This window comes from Lolium rigidum, chromosome 7 (assembly GCF_022539505.1).
Source record: "Lolium rigidum isolate FL_2022 chromosome 7, APGP_CSIRO_Lrig_0.1, whole genome shotgun sequence".
Lineage (NCBI taxonomy): Eukaryota > Viridiplantae > Streptophyta > Magnoliopsida > Poales > Poaceae > Lolium > Lolium rigidum.
The window spans coordinates 44280706-44301846 of NC_061514.1; the positions used below are offsets into that span (position 1 = coordinate 44280706).

Genomic DNA, 21141 nt, shown 5'->3' on the forward strand with positions numbered 1-21141 from the left:
GAAAACATTATAAGACTCTACACCGTCTTCCTTGTTGTTCAAACTCAATACTAGAAATTATCTAGACCTTTGAGAAACCAAATATGCAAACCAAATTTTAGCATGCTCTATGTATTTCTTCATTAATGGGTGCAAAGCATATGATGCAAGAGCTTAAACATGAGCACAACAATTGCCAAGTATCACATTACCCAAGACATTTTTAGCAATTACTACATGTATCATTTTCCAATTCCAACCATATAACAATTTAACGAAGGAGAAACTTCGCCATGAATACTATGAGTAGAAACCAAGGACATATTTGTCCATATGCTACAGCGGAGTGTGTATCTCTCCCATAAAGTGAATGCTAGGATCCATTTTATTCAAACAAAACAAAAACAAAAACAAACCGACGCTCCAAGAAAAAGCACATAAGATGTGGCCGAATAAAAATGTAGTTTCGGGGAGGAACCCGATAATTTGTCGATGAAGAAGGGGATGCCTTGGGCATCCCCAAGCTTAGACGCTTGAGTCTTCTTGATATATGCAGGGGTGAACCACGGGGTGCATCCCCAAGCTTAGAGCTTTCACTCTCCTTGATCATGTTGCATCATACTCCTCTCTTGACCCTTGAAAACTTCCTCCACACCAAACTCGAAACAACTCATTAGAGGGTTAGTGCACAATATAAATTGACATATTCAGAGGTGACACAATCATTCTTAACACTTCTGGACATTGCATAATGCTACTGGACATTAGTGGATCAAAGAAATTCATCCAACATAGCAAAAGAGGCAATGCGAAATAAAAGGCAGAATCTGTCAAAACAGAACAGTTCGTATTGACGAATTTTAAAATGGCACCAGACTTGCTCAAACGAAAATGCTCAAATTGAATGAAAGTTGCGTACATATCTGAGGATCATGCTCGTAAATTGGCTTAATTTTCTGAGCTACCTACAGGGAGGTGGACCCAGATTCGTGACAGCAAAGAAATCTGGAACTGCGCAGTAATCCAAATCTAGTACTTACTTTTCTATCAACGGCTTAACTTGGCACAACAAAACTCAAAACTAAGATAAGGAGAGGTTGCTACAGTAGTAAACAACTTCCAAGACACAAAATAAAAACAAAGTACTGTAGGTAAAAACATGGGTTGTCTCCCATAAGCGCTTTCTTAACGCCTTTCAGCTAGGCGCGAAAGTGTGTATCAAGTATTATCAAAGGGTGGTACTTCTACAGCGGGGTGTGGGCTCTTCTCAACCAGGCATATTATATTAGATACATAAGTTTTAGCATCTCCCTTTTCATTAGTCTTAGGCGTGCTACTCTCATCAAACAAATTTTCAGGAACAAGCCAAGCATAATTATTTTCTAGTGCATCATTCATAGCTAGGAGCTTGCATGGTATTGGTGCTTTGATCTCCCCACCATCATCAATATTATTAGTGTATCTTATTCTATCCATATCCATCTTTTCAAGGAGACTAACAAAATTAGTAGGAGAACCAAGCATATTAAATTTAGCAAAGACCTTTCTAGCTTCTCTTGCTAGACCACCAAATTCTCTAAGAAGGGTTTCTAAAACAAAATCTTTCTTTTCCCCTTCTTCCATATCGCCAAGTGTGAAAAACATGTGTTGGATTATAGGATTGAGATTAACAAATTTGGTTTCCAACAAGCGGACTAAATGCGCGGCAGCAATTTCATAAGTAGGCGCAAGGTCTATCAAGTGTCTATCTTCAAAATTTTCAATGGTACTAACATGGTTGAAGAATTCTTCTATATTATTTCTCCCAACTATAGACCCACGTCCTACCGGTATGTTCTTTGTGGTAAAATTAAAGGGAAACATGATGAAATAAGTAAAGTAAATGCAAGTAAACTAATTTTTTTGTGTTTTCGATATAGCAAACAAGACAGCAAATAAAGTAAAGCTAGCAACTAATTTTTTTGTATTTTGATATAATGCAGCAAACAAAGTAGTAAATAAAACTAAGCAAGACAAAAACAAAGTAAAGAGATTGAGAAGTGGAGACTCCCCTTGCAGCGTGTCTTGATCTCCCCGGCAACGGCGCCGTAAAATGTGCTTGATGGCGTGTATTTCACACGTTCGTTGGGCAACCCCAAGAGGAAGGTATGATGCGCACAGCAAGCAAGTTTTCCCTCGAAAGAAACCAAGGTTTATCGAACCAGGAGGAGCCAAGAAGCACGTTGAAGGTTGATGGCGGCGGGATGTAGTGCGGCGCAACACCAGGGATTCCGGCGCCAACGTGGAACCCGCACAACACAACCAAACTACTTTGCCCCAACGAAACAGTGAGGTTGTCAATCTCACCGGCTTGCCGTAACAAAGGATTAACCGTATTGTGTGGAAGATGATTGTTTGCGAGAAAACAAGTAAAAACAAGTATTGCAATAGATTGTATTTCAAGAAAGAGAATTGGACCGGGGTCCACAGTTCACTAGAGGTGTCTCTCCCATAAGACGAACAACATGTTGGGTGAACAAATTACAGCTTGGGCAATTGACAAATAAAGAGAGCATGACAATGCACATACATATCATGATGAGTATAGTGAGATTTAATTGGGCATTACGACAAAGTACATAGACCGCCATCCAACTGCATCTATGCCTAAAAAGTCCACCTTCAGGTTATCATCCGAACCCCCTCCAATATTAAGTTGCAAGCAACAGACAATTGCATTAAGTATGGTGCGTAATGTAATCAACAACTACATCCTTAGACATAGCATCAATGTTTTATCCCTAGTGGCAACAAGCACAACACAACCTTAGAACTTTCTCACATCGTCCCGTGTGTCAATGCGGCATGAACCCACTATCGAGCATAAGTACTCCCTCTTGGAGTTAAAAGCATCTACTTGGCCGGAGCATCTACTAGTAACGGAGAGCATGCAAGATCATAAACAACACATAAGCATAACTTTGATAATCAACATAACAAGTATTCTCTATTCATCGGATCCCAACAAACGCAACATATAGAATTACATATAGATGATCTTGATCATGATAGGCAGCTCACAAGATCCGACAATGATAGCACAATGGGGAGAAGACAACCATCTAGCTATCGCTATGGACCCATAGTCCAGGGGTAGACTACTCACTCATCACTCCGGAGGCGACCATGGCGGTGTAGAGTCCTCCGGGAGATGATTCCCCTCTCCGGCAGGGTGCCGGAGGCGATCTCCTGGATCCCCCGAGATGGGATCGGCGGTGACGGCGTCTCTCAAGGTTTTCCGTATCGTGGTTCTCGGTGACCGGGGGTTTCGTCACGGAGGCTTTAAGTAGGCGGAAGGGCAAGTCGAGAGGCGGCACGGGGGCCCAAACCACGGGCCGGCGCGGCCAGGGGTGGGGCCGCGCCGCCCTAGGGTTTGGCCACCCCGTGGCCCCTCTTCGTCTCGTCTTCGGTCTTCCGGAAGCTTCGTGTAAAAATAGGCCTCCGGGCTTTTATTTCGTCCAATTCCGAGAATATTTCTTTACTAGGATTTCTGAAACCAAAAACAGCAGAAAACAACAGAACCGGCACTTCGGCATCTTGTTAATAGGTTAGTTCCAGAAAATGCACGAATATGACATAAAGTGTGCATAAAACATGTAGATAACATCAATAATGTGGCATGGAACACAAGAAATTATCGATACGTCGGAGACGTATCAATACGTTTGAGACGTATCAAGTAACAAGAACTACACCGGTCTTCAACGATCTTGTCGATACCACGACAATCTTCCTTCTTGAGGAGGTTGATTCACGACGTCATGAATGAAGTTTATCCACCACACCACGAATGAAGCGCTTCATTTTCTTCCTTTGAGGTTGTTGCTCAAAAGCACCTAGAGGAAATAGGGAATGACACTGGACGGTGGATCTGCAGAAGATCGAGCATCTCATGGTCAACTCATGGAAGGAGTGCTTAGTAACAACTCTTGAGCTGACAAACATGAAACACATCAAGGTAACGGAGGAGACGAAGAAGTTTCAAATTTTGGTAGGCAATTGCTCCACGCTTGACAAGAATACGATGGGACAAAGTAGCGAGGAGTTAAACTGCCTTTGATACCATGACGAGGCACTCTTAGAGAGGGTGACTCGTAGAAGCACGGATAATTTATCCAACGAGAGCAACTTTGGACTTCAAAATCATAGTCACTCTTATGGCATGAATACATGAAATGATTTTTTTGTCTACTCAAAAGGCTGGGGGCCTAGATGACTGATGAATTCACACAACAGGTGAATTGATTAGAACTTCAAGTACAAACAATAGGAAGGGGAGGAGCACTAGCTAGTGAAGTGCCAAGGTTTCTGATATTACTTCCTACTACCCGAACAAACAGACAACAGATATTTGGCACCCTAAGAAAATATACTTCTCCCAGGCATTGAACTTTGAATATGACAAGAGGAGTACCATTCTGTTATAGCTTACTCAAAAGTACTGGGGTCACATATGAATGACGAATTCACACAACGTGTGAATTTAAGAGAGCTTAGAGTAAAATCCAAAGGAAGGCATTGTCGAACGACGTAGTAGTATCACCGGGGAGTGAATTTTCTCCTGGTGGAGTTGTTGTCACGAGAGAAATGGTTTCGAGTGATTGATCGAGAGACATTTAGCAACGCTGCTTCTAATGTTCTCCTTGATGTTGTAGACACCAATATCAGGCTTCTAACTAGCCTTCAATAGATCATCAAGTGAAGGTCATACTTCGGAATTGAAAAGACATTATAAGGGCAACTCCTAGAATAAGTTGCACATGATCCTTACGGAGAGTGGTTGTTCTTGTTGTTTCAAGAGATTATGACACTAGGCCTTCCGACTAATTGTGTTAACCATGACATCAATCTTGCCGAATTTACAAAGAGACCTATGTAAAAAATCCTTGAGAAACACTAACCATCATTGCCGTTGAGATTCAGCTTAGGCTAGGTGTAAAGATATTTCAGACTCAGAATGTACGAATAGAAATTGCAACGGCTACCACCAAGGTAAAGTAGCTAGATTCTCAAGACATAGACTATAATGTCAAGCTCCAAAAGATTGAGCTGGATTACGTAATCCATGTGGTTGCGATTGCCAAGAGGCAATTGCGCGCGTATGAACTTCTTGCAATGTATCACAATTGAGTCCTGGTGGGGACATCAAAGAGGATATTGAAGCTCTTAAGCTTCTTCTCTTTCTTGAGCAAACCAATCAGTGGCTTAGTGTGCACAAAGGAACTTTTCAAGCAAATGGAGGTAACAACCTTCCATCTCAAGAATACTTTGCACATGCATGACTAACTTGCGATGATTCCCGAGGGAAAACAAAGGGAACTCTACTCGGATCCACTGCAACATCTTTCAGTAAATGCACGTAAACCAGAGAAGATGACTTCTAACATCCAGAACACATACTTTGCTATAAACACAAAGATGGTTCTTAAAAAAATTCAACATTAGTGCCAATTGTTCAATATGAACCTCTTTAGACATGGAGAAAATAAGAATGTCATCGATGTGCTCAACAACAAACTTATCAAGATACTCCAATGAGATGGTCTCATATGTTGCATGAACGAGGAAAAAGTATTGGTCAGACCAAGGGACATGAAGATGTACTCAAGCGAAACACCATGAGTATAAACACCATCAAGATAGTCCTTGGAACTGAGTTTGATTTGATGATAGCCCAAGCTCAAATCAAAGATTTGGGAAGATAGCATATTCATCGAGGATATTCTTCCTTACTTCAACACAAACAAAACTAGACATCCCTTTAAGAAGAACCAAGTCGGATAGAGCTCTTGTTTTACAACTCTCCAAGTTGTTGTTGAAGCTCAACCGACAAATTCAGGATATCCAATACAGATTCTTGGAGAAGGGGTGATTCGGAGAACCAACATACTCACGAACCTGACAACACGGTCATGTGACAACATGGCGATACTTCCATATACCGTGCATGAATATGCTCTCACACGCCATCCCAAGGACACGGAGGATAACTTGGTACATGCCTTAAGGAAACACTCATACAAAAGGGAAATAGTATTTCCTTACAACTTCGCGTGAGTGTTACTGTCTTGAACACATTAAACCTTTTTCGTTTACTCCATGTGTTAAGTGTAATTGATGAGTTATGCATATGTGCGCAGGTTTCACTATATCCTGATAGTCATTGAACCTGACGCCGGAGTAGCAGAAGTCATGGACTCAAAAAGTAAACCCCTTGAGGCGTGGGGGGACATGGCTGATATGCTCCAGAGGGCTTGGATAGAAATTATTTTGAAAGTTGATGTAGACATATATGCATGAACGTGTGTCACTTCGATCGATATATTCATAATGTTTTTATGTAATATAATGGTTTCCTATATATATGTGTGCGCATTATAACGTGTTTCAAATGGAGGCAGACTCTGCCGCGGCAGCGTTTTGGTGAAATTCTCTGCCGCGGCAACGTTTTAGTGTAATTCCCTGCCGCGGCAGGGAAGGGCCCCAAAACGCTGCCGCGGCAGAAACCTTTGTGTTACGAATCGGTGCTAAAGGTCCTCCGCCCGGGCGCTCCTCTGCGGGCCACGTGGTGCCCCTTTAGCACCGGTTCGCAACTGAACCGGTGCTAAAGGGGGGGCCTTTAGCACCGATGAGTTGCAACGGTTGCCCATCCGGTAAATATGGCCATTTCAAACAGGTGCTAATGCCCTCTTTTCTACTAGTGTTGGATACAAATGTCGTACTCAACATCGCATCGACACCCCTGTTGAAGGAAGAAGGCCACTTTAACGGACGACGTGGTGTCGGTCGAGTACGACCGCAATGACGAGCATGTGAACATGGGAGACATGACCTGACGCTAGAAGAAACGACCTGAACCGGCTCTGGCCGTTGGCATCTCTGATGCTTGTAGTTCAAATATCAAGTACAATGTACTTGAAATGGACTATATCAGTATAAAGTATAAGCTTCAGATCTTATACTTTTTAATGGTATCCGTGCTTCAATGATGCTTCACTAAAGAGTTAATATAAATCGTCAAATTAATTAAATGTTGATCATGATTTTTGAGTCCTATCTTATTCTATTGATCATAGTAAAAAAAGGAAAACATTAATTGGAAAATAACAGTCTAGACCCAAGTCTTATTCTATTGGTCATCTTTGTCCTGCGTGAGGTCCATGAACTCTGGCATCGGCCACAGTCAGTTGGGTGCCGGTGTGGGCAGGTGGTGGACCGGTGGTAGGGGAGGAGGGATTGCTGCTGGTGTCTGTTGTTCCTAGGGCCAGTTGGGTTCCCAGAAAGGCATCAGGTACACCGTCGGAGGAGGAGGAGCGTTCCGCTGATCCCACGACGAGGGTGGGGGCAGTACGATTGATGCCTACACTGCCAACATGTGTGCCTCCTCCTCGAAGACGCATGCCGGCATGTGCGCACCAGCATACTGAGGTTGCGGCCATGGTGGCTCCGGATTTTAGGAGATCAATATGGCGAGCCTCGCCGTTCTTCTTCGTCAAGATCGTCTGGCTGGGCGGGAAGCTGGTCCAGAGTGCCCTCCGCCTTGGCATTCTCCTCCATGTAGGCGAGATAGCCCATGTAGTCGTTGGTGTCATCCCGGGGTTCCTCGCCTGGGATGTCCTCACCGTATAAGAGCTCTCTCTCAGGTTCTGGCGGCTCCTCCGTCTCCTCCATGCTCACGTCCATCGCGACAGAGGGCTGTAGACGAACTCGTCATTGCCGAGGAAGCCCGAGCGGCGCCTCAGGTCGAACATGATGAGGGAGTAGTTGTCCCACGTGCGCGAGTTGGCGTCGTACGTTGGGTCGACCAGGAGGTCCGGAGGAAGAAGGGACCAACGCCGCGCGATCTCCCGACACCGCTCCTGGCCCTGTCGTGGCATCGACGGCATGGGCACCCTCCGGTGGTTGAGAAGCGAGCCCTCGGGCAGGTTGACATCATCTCGCCCCGCGCATGGGGTCGTACTCTCGTATAGTGCCCGCACCACATGAACAAGGATGGCCACTCAGTTGTGTGGCTTCTTCGGCTTCCTCCATGGAAATGCCTTCTTGCCCATGGTGGCTTCTCGAAGCTGTTGACATACTGGGAAGCATGAAGAGCCGAATGTGGCAATGAATACAAGGTAGGGGACAATAGCAAGGACGGCCGATGCCCTTAAAAGGGTAGGGGATCAAAGGTCTTTTAGTGTGCTCGGGATTCCAAGCGTGTGTCATTAATGGCAACGCAGCTGAGCTGCCGCCCGCTAATCCTGGTGCGGCCGCTGAAGTCAAAGCACGTCATCAATAGCGGTCAGTGAGGTAGGGATGCGACTTTCCTCAAGCGTGAGAGGGATACAAGCCGCTCACCCACCGCTAGGTGGACCCATGGGCCATGGCAGGAGTATGCGAACACGCCCTGCTTCGGTGACACATAAGTGTCTACGTATTTACAGCCTAAATTTGGACCAAAGATATACTCCTACATGATGCGGCGATTTACACAAAAATAACCCTTTTCTGAAAGTATAGCAAAGACTGACCCTCCGGCCAAACTATTTCACCCATCTAACCCTTTTGTGTGGCGCCCCTCACATCGGCGCCACACCTCACTGTGTGGCGCCCGTGCGTGCGGCGCCACTCGCCCATCCGACGTGGCGCGGGCGACGCTGATGTGTGCTCGATTCTAACGTGGCAGGACTGTGGCGCCGCTCCCATCGGTGCCACACATTGAAAGTGTGGCGCCGATGGCAAGGCGCCACACATCCACTTATGTGTGGCCGCGCGAGCCCGCCCCAGCCCGACCCAGCCACACTTTTCTATGTTTCTTCTTCCCTCAAGCTCCGAGGCGTCCGCCTCTCTCTCTCTCCCCCCTCAAATCCCTACTCAAATCTCTTGGATTTCATCAGATCTGCCCGTGGAGATCGTTCCCAACCCATTCCTTGAGGTAATCTCCTCCGTTCCCCTTCTTTTCATCCATTGATTTTGTGTATTTGGTTGAATCTACATGTGAAACCTTAGATGTGGATTTGGTTGCTTTGAGGGTGGATTTGGTAGATTTGGTTGGATGTTAGGGTTGTTGAAGTAGGACAAATGGTAGTGTGGTAGGTTGTATGGGTAGATTATGTTGATTATGGTAACTAATGAAGACATGTATGTATGTGTTGTTCACATTATGCTAGGGGGATGGAAAGAATTGTTCATGTTCATCATGTGGACAAGGATGCTTTCTTGAAGGGAAACCTAGAGCCGGACCCGGAAGAGGTTGACTTGGTGTTTGAAATTAGCCCTAGCTTTGCGGAGGTGGTAGCACAAGTGAGGGTTGAGTTGAATTGAAATGAGTCAAATGATGGTGTTGAGCTAGAGGGAAGACATAATGTGAGGTTTGAAATGCACACCCGTTGGAAGACAATGCGTATCAACTTCGAGCAACGTTGGTCCGTTTACAAGGAGACGGTGGCTGAGTCACAAGACAAGGCTTTGGAGTTGTTTGCAACCAAGATGGTTGATGCTCGTATCGAGCTTGACCTTAACCGGCGCTCCTCCCCCGTTCAAGATAGGAGTCCACCACCCATGAGCCAAGAAGAAGCCACCCAATCTCCCATTGTCCAATCTCCCATTGCCCAAGAACCTCCGTTGGAGAAGGAGTATGACAAGCATGACGATGGTGATGATGGTTTTGAGATGAATGACAACAATGTCGGTGATTTGGATAAATATTGGACGCAAGAGGACATGGACCACTCCATTCCTTATTCCCGATGCTATGCGTCGGACTCGGATGCTGATGGACCCGATGAGGAACTTGATGAGGATGGCTTGACGGCTAAGAAAGCCGAAAGAGCCGAGATATTCAAGAAGGTAACCGGACAGGATACCCAAGGCGGCAAGCTCCTAGCCAACAAGCCCCAAGCCAACAAGCTCCAAGCCAACAAGCCCCAAGGCAACAAGCTCCAAGGCAACAAGCCCCAAGGCATCAATCACAATGGCGACAAGCTCCAAGGCAACCTAGGATTCATGTAGGGCTTAGTAGAGGTCGCCATGGTGGACGTCGGGGTGCTAGTATGCTAGGATACCTAGCGGGGCCTTTTCCGTATGTGTCTCCAATATATTAATTGCATTGTACTTTCTATTTTCCTATTCCATGACTAACTTGGGGTTTCAATTTTGTTTTCAGGTATGGCAACTCAACCCACCAAGGGGAAGGGGGCGTGGGAGGACAATGAGAAGGAGGAGTCCGTTTGGGAGGAGGCTTTGAGGACGATGCAGAAGAGGGAGAAGGAAGAAGTTGCGAGGAAGGAGAAGGAGGAGCACGAGAAGAAGATGACCGAGCGTGCCCGTATGCAAAGGGAGTATGAGGAATACATATGGTACGAGAAGAAGAGGAATGAGAAGCTCCAGGCCGAATGGGGCCGTCTATGGAGGGAAAAATTTCAGAGGAACTGGCAACTTGCTCAAATAGCGAGGGAGATGGCCAATAGGATGCACCTAGAGGAGGTGGCTAAGGAGGCTGAGCGCATAAAGGAGGAAAGAGCTCAAGCGGAAGCTTCAAAGACGGAGGAGCGCCACCATTTCTTCGACTCGGTGGTTCAGTTGGCTCGTGACATAAGGGAGAAGGAAGAAGCTGGTGAACAATCTAAGAAGAAGAAGGCGAAGGGGAGGGAGCCTTTGCCACGCAGTGATGTCCGTTTGGCTATGTTCTTGTTGTCGAACCTTTATGTTGTCGAACCTTGATGTTGTGTGAACCTTGATCTTCTCGAACCTTCATGTCGTCGAACCTTATTGTAATTCTAACCTTGATGTCATCGAACCTTATGTCTTATCTGAACAATAATGTTGTCTCATTCCTGTTGTGTGCGATATTGTATTGAAAACTATTGAAATAAGGTAGGAATTTTCATGGTTTTAGCACAAATCAACGTGTGGCGTCCTTGCCATGGGCGCCACACTTCACTCTGTGGCGCCGCTGCCGTAGGCGCCACACATATCAATTTATATGTCGAAAACATCCAGGGGCTCCGGACGCTTAGGACTTAGCCGTTTTGGCGAGCCTGTTTGTGTGGCGCCGGTGACATTGGCGCCACACACTGAAGTGTGGCGCCCTTCACATCGGCGCCACACAAACAGGCTCGCCAAAACGGCTAAGTCCCAGGAGAACTGTCTTACAGTATGTTTTGGATAAACATAAGTGTATGTGTGGCGCCCTTGTCGTCAGAATCAAGCACACATTAGCGTCACCCGGGCCACGTCGGATGGACGAGTGGTGCCACACGCACGGGCGCCACACAGTGAGGTGTAGTGCCGATGTGAGGGGCGCCACATAAAAGGGTTTGATGGGAGAAATAATTTGATCGAAGGGCTCGTCTGTGCTATACTTTCAGAAAAAAGTTATTTTTGTGTAAATCGCCACATGATGCAGCTGAGATACCCTTGCAGCCAGGTCCCACAAAAGAAAAGACCAAAGAATACTCTGGAAACGGGTGACAGCGCCAGTCTCGACCGCTCTGTAGTCTGGTCTCTCGGCCTGCCGTCCACCTCACCGCAGCGTGGACAGACGCGGAGCGGAGCAACCAAATTCCGCAGAGAGTGGAAGGGGACTAGTAGAGAGGCGCCGGGAGAAAAGAAATACTAGCATGGAGGCGGCCGCGAGCAAGAGCGTGTGTGTGACCGGCGCAGGAGGCTTCATCGCCTCGTGGCTCGTCAAGCTACTCCTCTCCAAGGGCCACTACGCGGTCCGCGGCACCGTGCGAAATCCTGGTAATTGAGGGCCTTTCCTCGCTCCGATCTATCCTTCCCACCTCCACAAGTCCCTTTTTTTATTTCTCGAGCAAGAGCAGTAGTACGCAGTGATAGGTTAATATAATATAGTTGGTGAAAGGAACGAGGCGAAGCAGGCCCAACAGAATCTTCTTGAGATCCTAAAATTACTATGCTTCGGCAAATTCTTAAGTCTCTTGGAGCGGAATGTTTAATGTTGGCATCAAATTGTCAGGAATTATAAACTCCTACACTTTGTAGCTATCGAATTTCTTCATTACTCTTATAAAGATCTGAGTTGGTGGCGGTCTGTTCGCTCTCAAGGGATTACTCCTACTTCTTATTATTTCTGGCGATTATCATACAGCGTATGTAGCAGACATATGTGTGGTTGCGTTTGATCAATTCTTTAGATTGATGTATAATTTTACATAATTCTGTATACTGCATAAATCTAAGAACAATGATGGCACAAGGTTCAAACAATGCAAACACTTCTGTAGCAGCACAAACATTTTGCTACCTTGAATGTAATTTGGGTAGACTTCAGTGTGATGGACCCAAAAAAATTTATATACATGATGATAGCGTTGGGCTTTGTGTGTGCTCATGTGCCGCAGGTGATTGTAAGAATGCTCATCTCAAGACACTAGAAGGTGCTGGTGAAAGGTTGCAGCTGGTCAGGGCCGACCTGCTGGATTATGACAGCATTGCATCGGCGGTTGCTGGTTGTGAGGGAGTCTTCCATGTTGCTAGCCCTGTCCCTTTCGGCCGATCAACCAACCCTGAGGTGATGTTTTGACATGTGTTTCATAGTTTTCTGGTGAAACAGGCTGGCATAGCTGGTGAAGTTTGTGATTTAGTATGATGCAAGTTATTGGCAATCCACATATACTGTAAGAACAACAAACACAATTTATTGCCTAGTTTATGCTTTGTGGCTTTGTGCAGCATCGGTCTTATATATCTCAAAGTTGCCTCTTTCTTTAATAAAGTGCTGTTATAAGTTATAACGATATAATTACACATTGTTTTTTTTTTCTAGAAGCAAGTGTGGATAATAATAATCTGTTATTCACTGCATTGTAGGCAGAAATCATAGCTCCTGCTGTAACAGGCACACTCAATGTGTTGAAGGCTTGCTACGAGGCAAAAGTTAAGCGAGTTGTCATGGTGTCTTCAGTTTCTGCTGTGTACAATAATCCTAACTGGCCTAAGGGTAAAGTCTTCGATGAAGATAGCTGGTCAGACGAGGCCGTCTGCAGAAAGGGCGAGGTAAGTAATGCAATGCCTTCACATTTGCTTATTCTTGATGTCCTAACAATATTGTTTAACCCGGGTGGTCTGGTATACTAGGACTCCTAATTAATCACAACATTATATTTGGCTTGGCTTACATTTGCTTTTATGGCTGGCTTTTATGTTTTCAATGAGTATTCTTTTTTGAACCCTCCTTTTATCTCGTGATTTAAATATGTTGCAAACAAACATTTACTGGTTGAGGGTTAGCTATAATTTAGGATCAACGAAATTAAGAGATAGTTTTCCCTGTTAGAATTTATGCCATAATGCTCTTTTTCTTGGAGCCTGTGGGCACAATGTCATTGGCAGTAAGAGGCTTCATTCTTTTTATTGTGAGAATTTCTAGCATTTCTGGAAGCTTTCCAACCACACATATCTCCACGTGTTGTTATAGTATATAATAGATGCCCCTCTGAAAGGCCTTCTTAGTGCAAGTAAGTGCAAAGTTTCATTTACTCTGAGCCTTGACTCTCAAATCTCTATTGGTGGGTTCAGAATTTCACATGTTGAAATTTTGTTTGACTCAAAAGTCACCTCTTCTTCGCATTCTGTTTCGATGTTTCATGTTGTTTTGTTACAAAGTGAAGCCATTCAATAGTTACAGCTACCACACAAGCTATTCTTGGTATCCTCTTGTAATTCCTTGCTCTGGAGTCTGGATCACCTATTTGAAATAAATTATGCGTGTTCTCATTCTGCAAGGATTGGTATGACCTTTCCAAAACGCTCGCAGAGCGTGAGGCATTTGCTTATGCAGCAAAAACTGGACTGGATATTGTAACTATTTGCCCATCGTTGGTAATTGGCCCCTTGCTGCAGTCTTCAGTAAACGCGAGCAGTCAAGTCCTCCTTAATTATCTTAAAGGTGGGTGTGTTTATCTTAGTTTCTCTTAATTTTCATACAGTAATAGAAAAGAGTGATACTTATTTGGCATTGCATGTTTAAGTTGGACCATCAGAAATGATGTCTACCTCTGTTGGTCGAAGCATATTATTAACCCAAAACACAAAAGACATTTCTGCTCACTGTTTTGAATCACCAAACTAGTTTAGGTTTATAGCTTTGTTTCTGTAAAAATGAAAATAATTTTCTTTTGCAGGAGAACATGAGACTGTAGAAAATAAGCTCAGGAACCTAGTGGATGTTCGTGATGTCGCCGATGCTATTCTTTTGGCTTTTGAAAATGCAGAGGCATGTGGACGCTACCTCTGCAGTTCATTATCAATTAAAGTCTCTGATCTGATAAACATACTGAAGACCTTATATCCAATGTACTCCTATCCCAAAAAGTAAGCACCTTTCTCAGCAGGCAACTTTGTTTATCTTACTGCTACTTCAATTCTATCATTAGTTAGATGGCATTTCCTGAAAACGAAGGATAAATATCAATGTAAATTTGTCTTTTCCTGACATAAGCATGTATCCACATTACTTGGAAAGTACTAGAGTTGGGACTGGCAAATGGAATAAAGCATAGCTGACTGTCAGGTTTATGTATGTGGTTCAAAATTTTAACAAAAGATGCTGTCCCATATCACTGTTTGTCCTCCTCCGTTTTTTTGCATTCTTTTTTTTTTCTTTTCCGAAAGTCGTGTTTTGTGCATTCTGAACTTGGAAGCAACTTGTTCTTTTCTCCAAATTGCTTTGCAGCTTCGCGGAAGTGGAACGCAATATCATTTACAGTTCGGAGAAACTTCAGAAGTTAGGGTGGACCTTCAGGCCTGTGGAGAAGACCCTCGCGGACAGCGTCGAATCCTATAGAGCTTCTGGCATCCTGAACTGAGCATCCAAGCCTGGACAAGTTTAGCAGTTGATGGTTTGCAAACCCTTTCTGGTTCATGTAGACAGTGTAACAAAATAAGTTGGTGATAAGTTCACCGGTGGAACCATGTTACCATGAAAAATAAGTAAACAATATGTGGGAGTTTCTTTTGAGTACTCTCGTGGTGTTTCCAGCAACGTAGTTGCAGGCTGCAATGTGCTGGCGTTTCTACGAGTAGGCCTGATGAACCATGTTGACGCATGAATATGTTACCCATTTTTTCGCAACTGGATTATATTGGTACAGAAAGTTGAAGATGGTATCAGGGTTGGACATGTTGGGTCGAATGAGTAGATTGTCCATCTTCCCAAGAAACACTAAAATGAATGTGGAAACGGCATACGTTTCTCCACTGACTCAGTTTGTTTGGGTCTGGTTCAGTTAAAACTTAAAAAATATAGCTGGCATGTAGTTGTGCAGATGCAGTGAAACCCATGCATTTCTGAGTTTTGGGTTAGCGCAGGTTCCTAAACTGCGAAGTGTGTTGATAGTTTCCAGCCGGGTTCCACCCCTTTCCATTGCATTTAGCGGAAAGAACCAAGTTTAAGTTTTTTTTTTTACAAAAGATAGGGGTAGGAGCTGTGAATACTCGACATCGAACATCCACTATGGGACAAAAACCTAACATCACCAAATATAGATCCACATAACAGGTTCAAAACACTAAACAGGGTTAACAGTCTAAAGGGGCAACCGTGAGACAGGGGAAAGGAAACTGAAACTAAGCATCGAAGCTGCCGCTTCAGGCGCCGGTGATCATCAGCATCTGTGTCGGGTTCAGAGCAGCAGCTGTACGCACGGTGTAGAAGGACGAAGCAGCTTGCACCATCTTCTCAGAACCTCCAACCAAGTTCTTTCTGTGATCCACCTTCTGCGGACCTACCCAACCTGCCCAGTACACAATCAAAGAATCAGCAAAGTAGGTAATTTTACTTGGCGATCTCAGGATATGCCTTTCAAATGTGATTTTGATTCTCATGTTCCAAATGGCCCAACAAATTGTTGCGATGATAACAACATTGAATTTCTCAAAGCCAGGGACATACGAATGAAACCAGGCCATGGCTAGCCAAAAGGAGGTAGGGACACATCTTGCCTCCATGGCCAAAGCCATCACACCCCAGACTACTCTTGAAAGTGTTACAAGTAAAAAAAAGATGGTCATTCGTTTCAACTTGCCTGCAAAAGGAACAGATGGGTGCTCCAGGCCACTTCCTTTTTTTCATATTTTCACGAGTAATGATAGCATCTTGGAAGTGTGTTGATATGAAAATGAGAGAAGTCCACTTTGCACCCTAAACTTGTCTTGAAGTTCGGGTTTACTTGCTTTTAGTATCGATTTGCTTGCCATGTCATGTTGACTTGTTTTTAGCATCGGTTTGCTTACCATTTCATGGCTTCTTTCTCATCTATCTGTTATCATGATCCGATTCTGACTGGTCCGTGAGAATACGCCGCCGGCTCTACTTCTCACCTCCTTCCTCCAACCACGACCACGATCTCGCCTCTGCCTCTGCTCAACAACAGTCGGTCGTAGGTCTGGCCCGTCCACTTCGAGATATGATCTTTTGGTAGAAAAAGAGTTGTTAGGTTTGCTCACTGAATTACTTACTGAATCTCGTGTTTCTCTCAACTCCGATAATTTTTTACCCGCCCGTCCCCTGCTATGAGGTCTTTTACGGTGCAATTTACTAGTCCATAAAACTACTAGTATTGAGTTATATCCACCGCTGGTTTCATGGGTATTTTTCGCAATTAGGTAAGAAATCATGATAGGGATTTGATTTGATTAGTTACTACTAGATGGACCCAGCGCGGTCTGCTACGCCGGCCTCCGATATTAGCATTCTTTTCCAGCGCATAGACATGTTCGTTGTTATTTTACTGAGGTTTATTTTGAGGCACATTGTATTGTGGAATTTTTCCTCTATGGACTTGAATAGGCAACACATCAACATCTAGGAGATTGATTCATTACATATGCATACATTACGGAGCTGCTGGTTGCTTAAACATGTGTGGAGGGTTTTGATTTTCTAATTACATCTACAAAATGCAGAGAGCATGGGTACTATAAACTGGACATGCTGCTGCAGCGTCTAGGCATTCGTAGCAGCGATACAATGTAACCTTTGTTTAGTAGATGTCCCATGGATGAGGCGGTTGACTCCGAGCTCCTTATTACGATGCACCGCTAATGCTAGTCGCTTCTTCTGTGTCAGCTACTGGGAGCGCCTGTAGTTCTCTGGTGGCTGCACATTTCTGGTAATGATCGTTGGTGTTTTCCGTGAGAAGGGGCAGCGCCAAGCCTGTATTAGCTCCAAAATTATTTTGTATGAAATAAATCACAAGTGGGACGAGTGCTAAATCAATTGAGAAAAGGCTTACTCGTTGTAAAGAGGGGCGGGGTAGAATCCAGATCTAGATCGCCATTCATGGAGTTGTTGGCATGGACCCTTCCTCCTTTTTCTCTCCTAGGTACTCACGTTCAGTGTGGTCGTCGTGGATCTCTGGTTCTTACTCATCGCCAGAGTTCAGAGGGTCCATACTAACCTACAAAACACAGTAGATGAAAACATATATAAGAAGAACCATGTCTCATAGATACAGAAGCCATGATGAAACATGGACTCTACCCGCAATGGAACCCGTACCATTCCGAGTCAACCCGAAATTGCACCCAAAATTCCGAACTCATTCCGGATTCCACAAATTTGATGTTCAAGGACTATTTTGGCCCCGCCCTTGTATTTTAATTATTACTATTGTACCCCTGCACGTGGATAGCCTATATAAATGACCACATCTGCCCCTAGGAACCTAGAATGAGATTGAACTAAAATTAGGCTTGTTGCCACCTTCCATATGGAAAACTTACATCGGATAGCTACAAAACCGTTTGGTTGTATCCAAGTCTCCTCCCTATCAAAGAAATTTTCTCATTGAACTCTATCACTTTTGGTCTCTTGCTTTGCAACTCTATTATTTGTGATTTCTTCTTTATTATACAATTCTATCTTTGGTTTGACGATCTTTTCATTAGGAATTATGCGAATTCTATCGATTTGGTGTTTTAGGTCAACGAGGATAATCCCCCCACCCCAACGAGTTCTTTGTATTCATCCCCACGTTTCTCACCTCCAAATCATGAATTTGTGAGATGGGACCAAACCCCGTGGTTGACCCACATCAGCCCAGGTTAATAACTTTGGTTGTAGGCTTAGGCACACAAGATCATGTGGCTTGGGACCTACGTAGGCAATCACTACTACTAGTGCCAGGGTTCATCAGGGATGGGTATGCATGCTTGCTGATGATGGGCTTGACAAGACGATGAAGATGATGGTGACGACGACGATGATGATGTTGTTGTTGTTGATGATGATGATAGACAGATATATAGATAGATAGATAGATAGATGCGGCTTAAAACTTATTACAACATGTATATTTTTATGAGGTGGTATATACTAACACCTCATATGCGGTGCTAGGATAACATGTGGTGGTAGGCTGTCGCAAGGATCTCGGTAGGTCTAGGTCTAGTGCTCGCGCTACCTCGCATCGCGACAAAAATAATTCTATAAGTATGAAGCTTACGGACGTATCAGATCGGCAGAACCCAAGAAAGAAAATAGAGTAACAACACTCAGATGTTGGGTGTTGGGTCGTGTGAGCATGTGGTCTTGGGCGATTGGGCCTTATCCAACTCATTCTAGTCGCTCGCGTCGTCCTTGTGGTGACCACCGTTGCTCTAGGTCGAAGGGCGTGGAAAACAATGGAGATCTCGTCATCACGGACACTCGCAGAACACCGTCTCAGGCACCTCTTCAGAATCTTTCTCCGCCGGGGAAGCAGGCTGAATAGCAGGCAGTGGGCGGCAGAGTGAACCGCATTGGGTAAACTAGGATTCATTATTTTCTGAAATTTTGCATTTTGGTAGAATACTATTCCGATTTGTCTTATTTGACCAATATGTGAATTGCAACTTTTACCGTGCCCATGTCGATAGTGAAAGCTCCATCTCACACACGAAGATTATCAATACTAACCTGCAGATTTCCGATGATTAGCTTAATGATTTGATATTGTGCTATATCATGCTAGAGATATTCAAAAGTCTTGAACTGAGTGAAATTAAGAAAGATTATGAAAGGGAAGATAGAGCTTTGACATTGTCATGGACTTCTAGACTGCTCTAAAGCTTTTTTATCGGCTTTAATTTATAAAAGTTTCTATTGCCGTTATACTAACTAATTTTCTTAAGATCATATAAAGTATTAATGTGTTTAGATAAAAATATTATCATCAATCTTTATTTTATGCTTTAGAGTTCGCCCAACCTCAATTTTTTCCGTCCTTCGCCACTGGGCATTAGGTTAACACCATAGTGGCTAATATGAACTTGTGATCTAGTTTTGATAATGATCATGCATTTTTCCTTTAATTTATGGTTGGGTGTGAACTTGTGATGCTTGTGATAATGTTGCACTTAACTTGTTCTTTTTGTTCCATGTTAGTGGTGTGATGTACAAAGGGAGGCACCTGAGATTCTACAGTTCTTGGAGGATCTCCATAGATCAAGCCAATGGTTTCTCCCGCAATAACAATATAGGGCATGAAAGGTGGTGGAGGAGGAGAACCAAAAATTCTTGGCTGATGAGGCAATGATTGTTCAAGGTATTGATGTTCAAGATATATGGATGTCGAAGTTGTGGCAATGCCTGATCAGGCCCGACAGAGCAGGCTAAGAGATTTCAGAATCGTTGTCCTACTGGTGGTGATCGTCAAACAACTCTTTTTCTATTATCACTCTATGATCCGTGTGTCTGATTGGTTGTAATGGTAACTCACCAGTTTTGAACGAGGTAACCACATGCGAACTCATGTGGACAAGCAAACGTCTTCTACTTGCATTAGCCTTGCATAAAACCATGTGTGCAGCGAACCAGTCAAAGGGGTCACAGATGCCCCAAAAAATACAAACATCTCCCATGTGGGCAACCAAACAAAGTTAACAACGTTGCTTTGGCCTGTTTCTATGTGACCATTCCCCCAAGGAACAGGCGTCCAGGTATCCTAAATAGGCCCAAATAACCAAGCACGCCTTAGTGCACCTTTTTTCCGCCTTTTTGTAGATTCGAAATGTCTCAAACTTGTAGGAGACAAGAAAGCACTAGGTTAGTGACAAGTCAAACATATACGTAGTATAACCGAGGGAACATGGGTGCAAAAATGCCAGCCGCGAATACATCAGGTAAACATCTGCTTTGGATTACAAGATGTTTAGAGGATTTCCAAAAAAATAAATTATCAAACCCCTTTGGATAATAGGAATCGGATTACCAAATTTCTAGGGAATCCGTTCATATGCCCTCTGATGAACATAAGCCCCAACCTCATTCTATTTTTTTCTTTAAGAATGTTCATTGCATTTTATCTCTTAATACTCTCTGTGCTCAATGTTGTAAAATCTATATGTTTATTTCTTGTGACACCTCTTCGAGCATCCACATTGGTTGCCTTGGTACCCTTTGGATTATTAAGCCGGGACCCCTTCTTCCCAACCTCCATCGTAGTAGGTCGCAGCTCAGCTCGATCTGTGAGCTTTAAAGAGATATAAAACATCCACTCCATAGATACATGCAAACCAGGACAAGAATTATGAAAGGGAGTTAATTCTAATATCGCCACATCATCAGATATTCAGATGGCTATGCAAATTTCATCTCTCCAATTCACCCCTTGCCATATGTGCTTATATGGTTTCTCACACACACAAAATTGGTTGTGTGAACACTTTTCTGCAGATTCGATTTCTCCGTGTCATCAGACGGCCATGCAAATTTGATTTCTCCAATTCACCCTTCTACATTTGCTTTTCTTACATATAAAATTAGTTGTGTGAACACTTATTACTTTCTTGTCGTCTAGATCATCCATCTAGAAATAGTCATCACACCTCACCATATTATTATCGGGAGCAAACAAATAACTGATTAGTTGGCCATGTAAACACTTAATGGTTCTGTTGTCTTGACATAGGCGAAGGTAAGATTTTGGCTGTACAAGAAGCAGTTGGGTTGTAGCTTGCCAACGAGCGTACCCTCGTCCCGCTGGCTGACCCGTACGACATCGCCGGGTAACAAGGAGCCTTTCCGCCTGTAGTGCCCGTACACCGACGTCCGCTCCCGCGTCAGCACATACTCGCCGTGCACGAAGTGTGGCCGCGGGACGCACTGCCCTCGGAGACTATACCGACGGCTCCATC

The 21141-nt window shown here is 44.2% G+C and overlaps 1 protein-coding gene across 1 annotated transcript; it reads left to right on the forward strand.

Moving 5' to 3' along the window:
* The first annotated feature begins 11489 nt into the window (after positions 1-11489).
* LOC124674729 (cinnamoyl-CoA reductase 1-like) lies at positions 11490-15075 on the forward strand. Its single transcript, XM_047210775.1, has 6 exons — positions 11490-11745; positions 12366-12535; positions 12835-13020; positions 13750-13912; positions 14148-14337; positions 14699-15075. Exons 1-6 carry the CDS (start codon positions 11622-11624, stop codon positions 14829-14831), a joined length of 966 nt encoding a protein of 321 aa, XP_047066731.1. The 5' UTR covers positions 11490-11621; the 3' UTR covers positions 14832-15075.
* The last annotated feature ends 6066 nt before the right edge of the window (positions 15076-21141 follow it).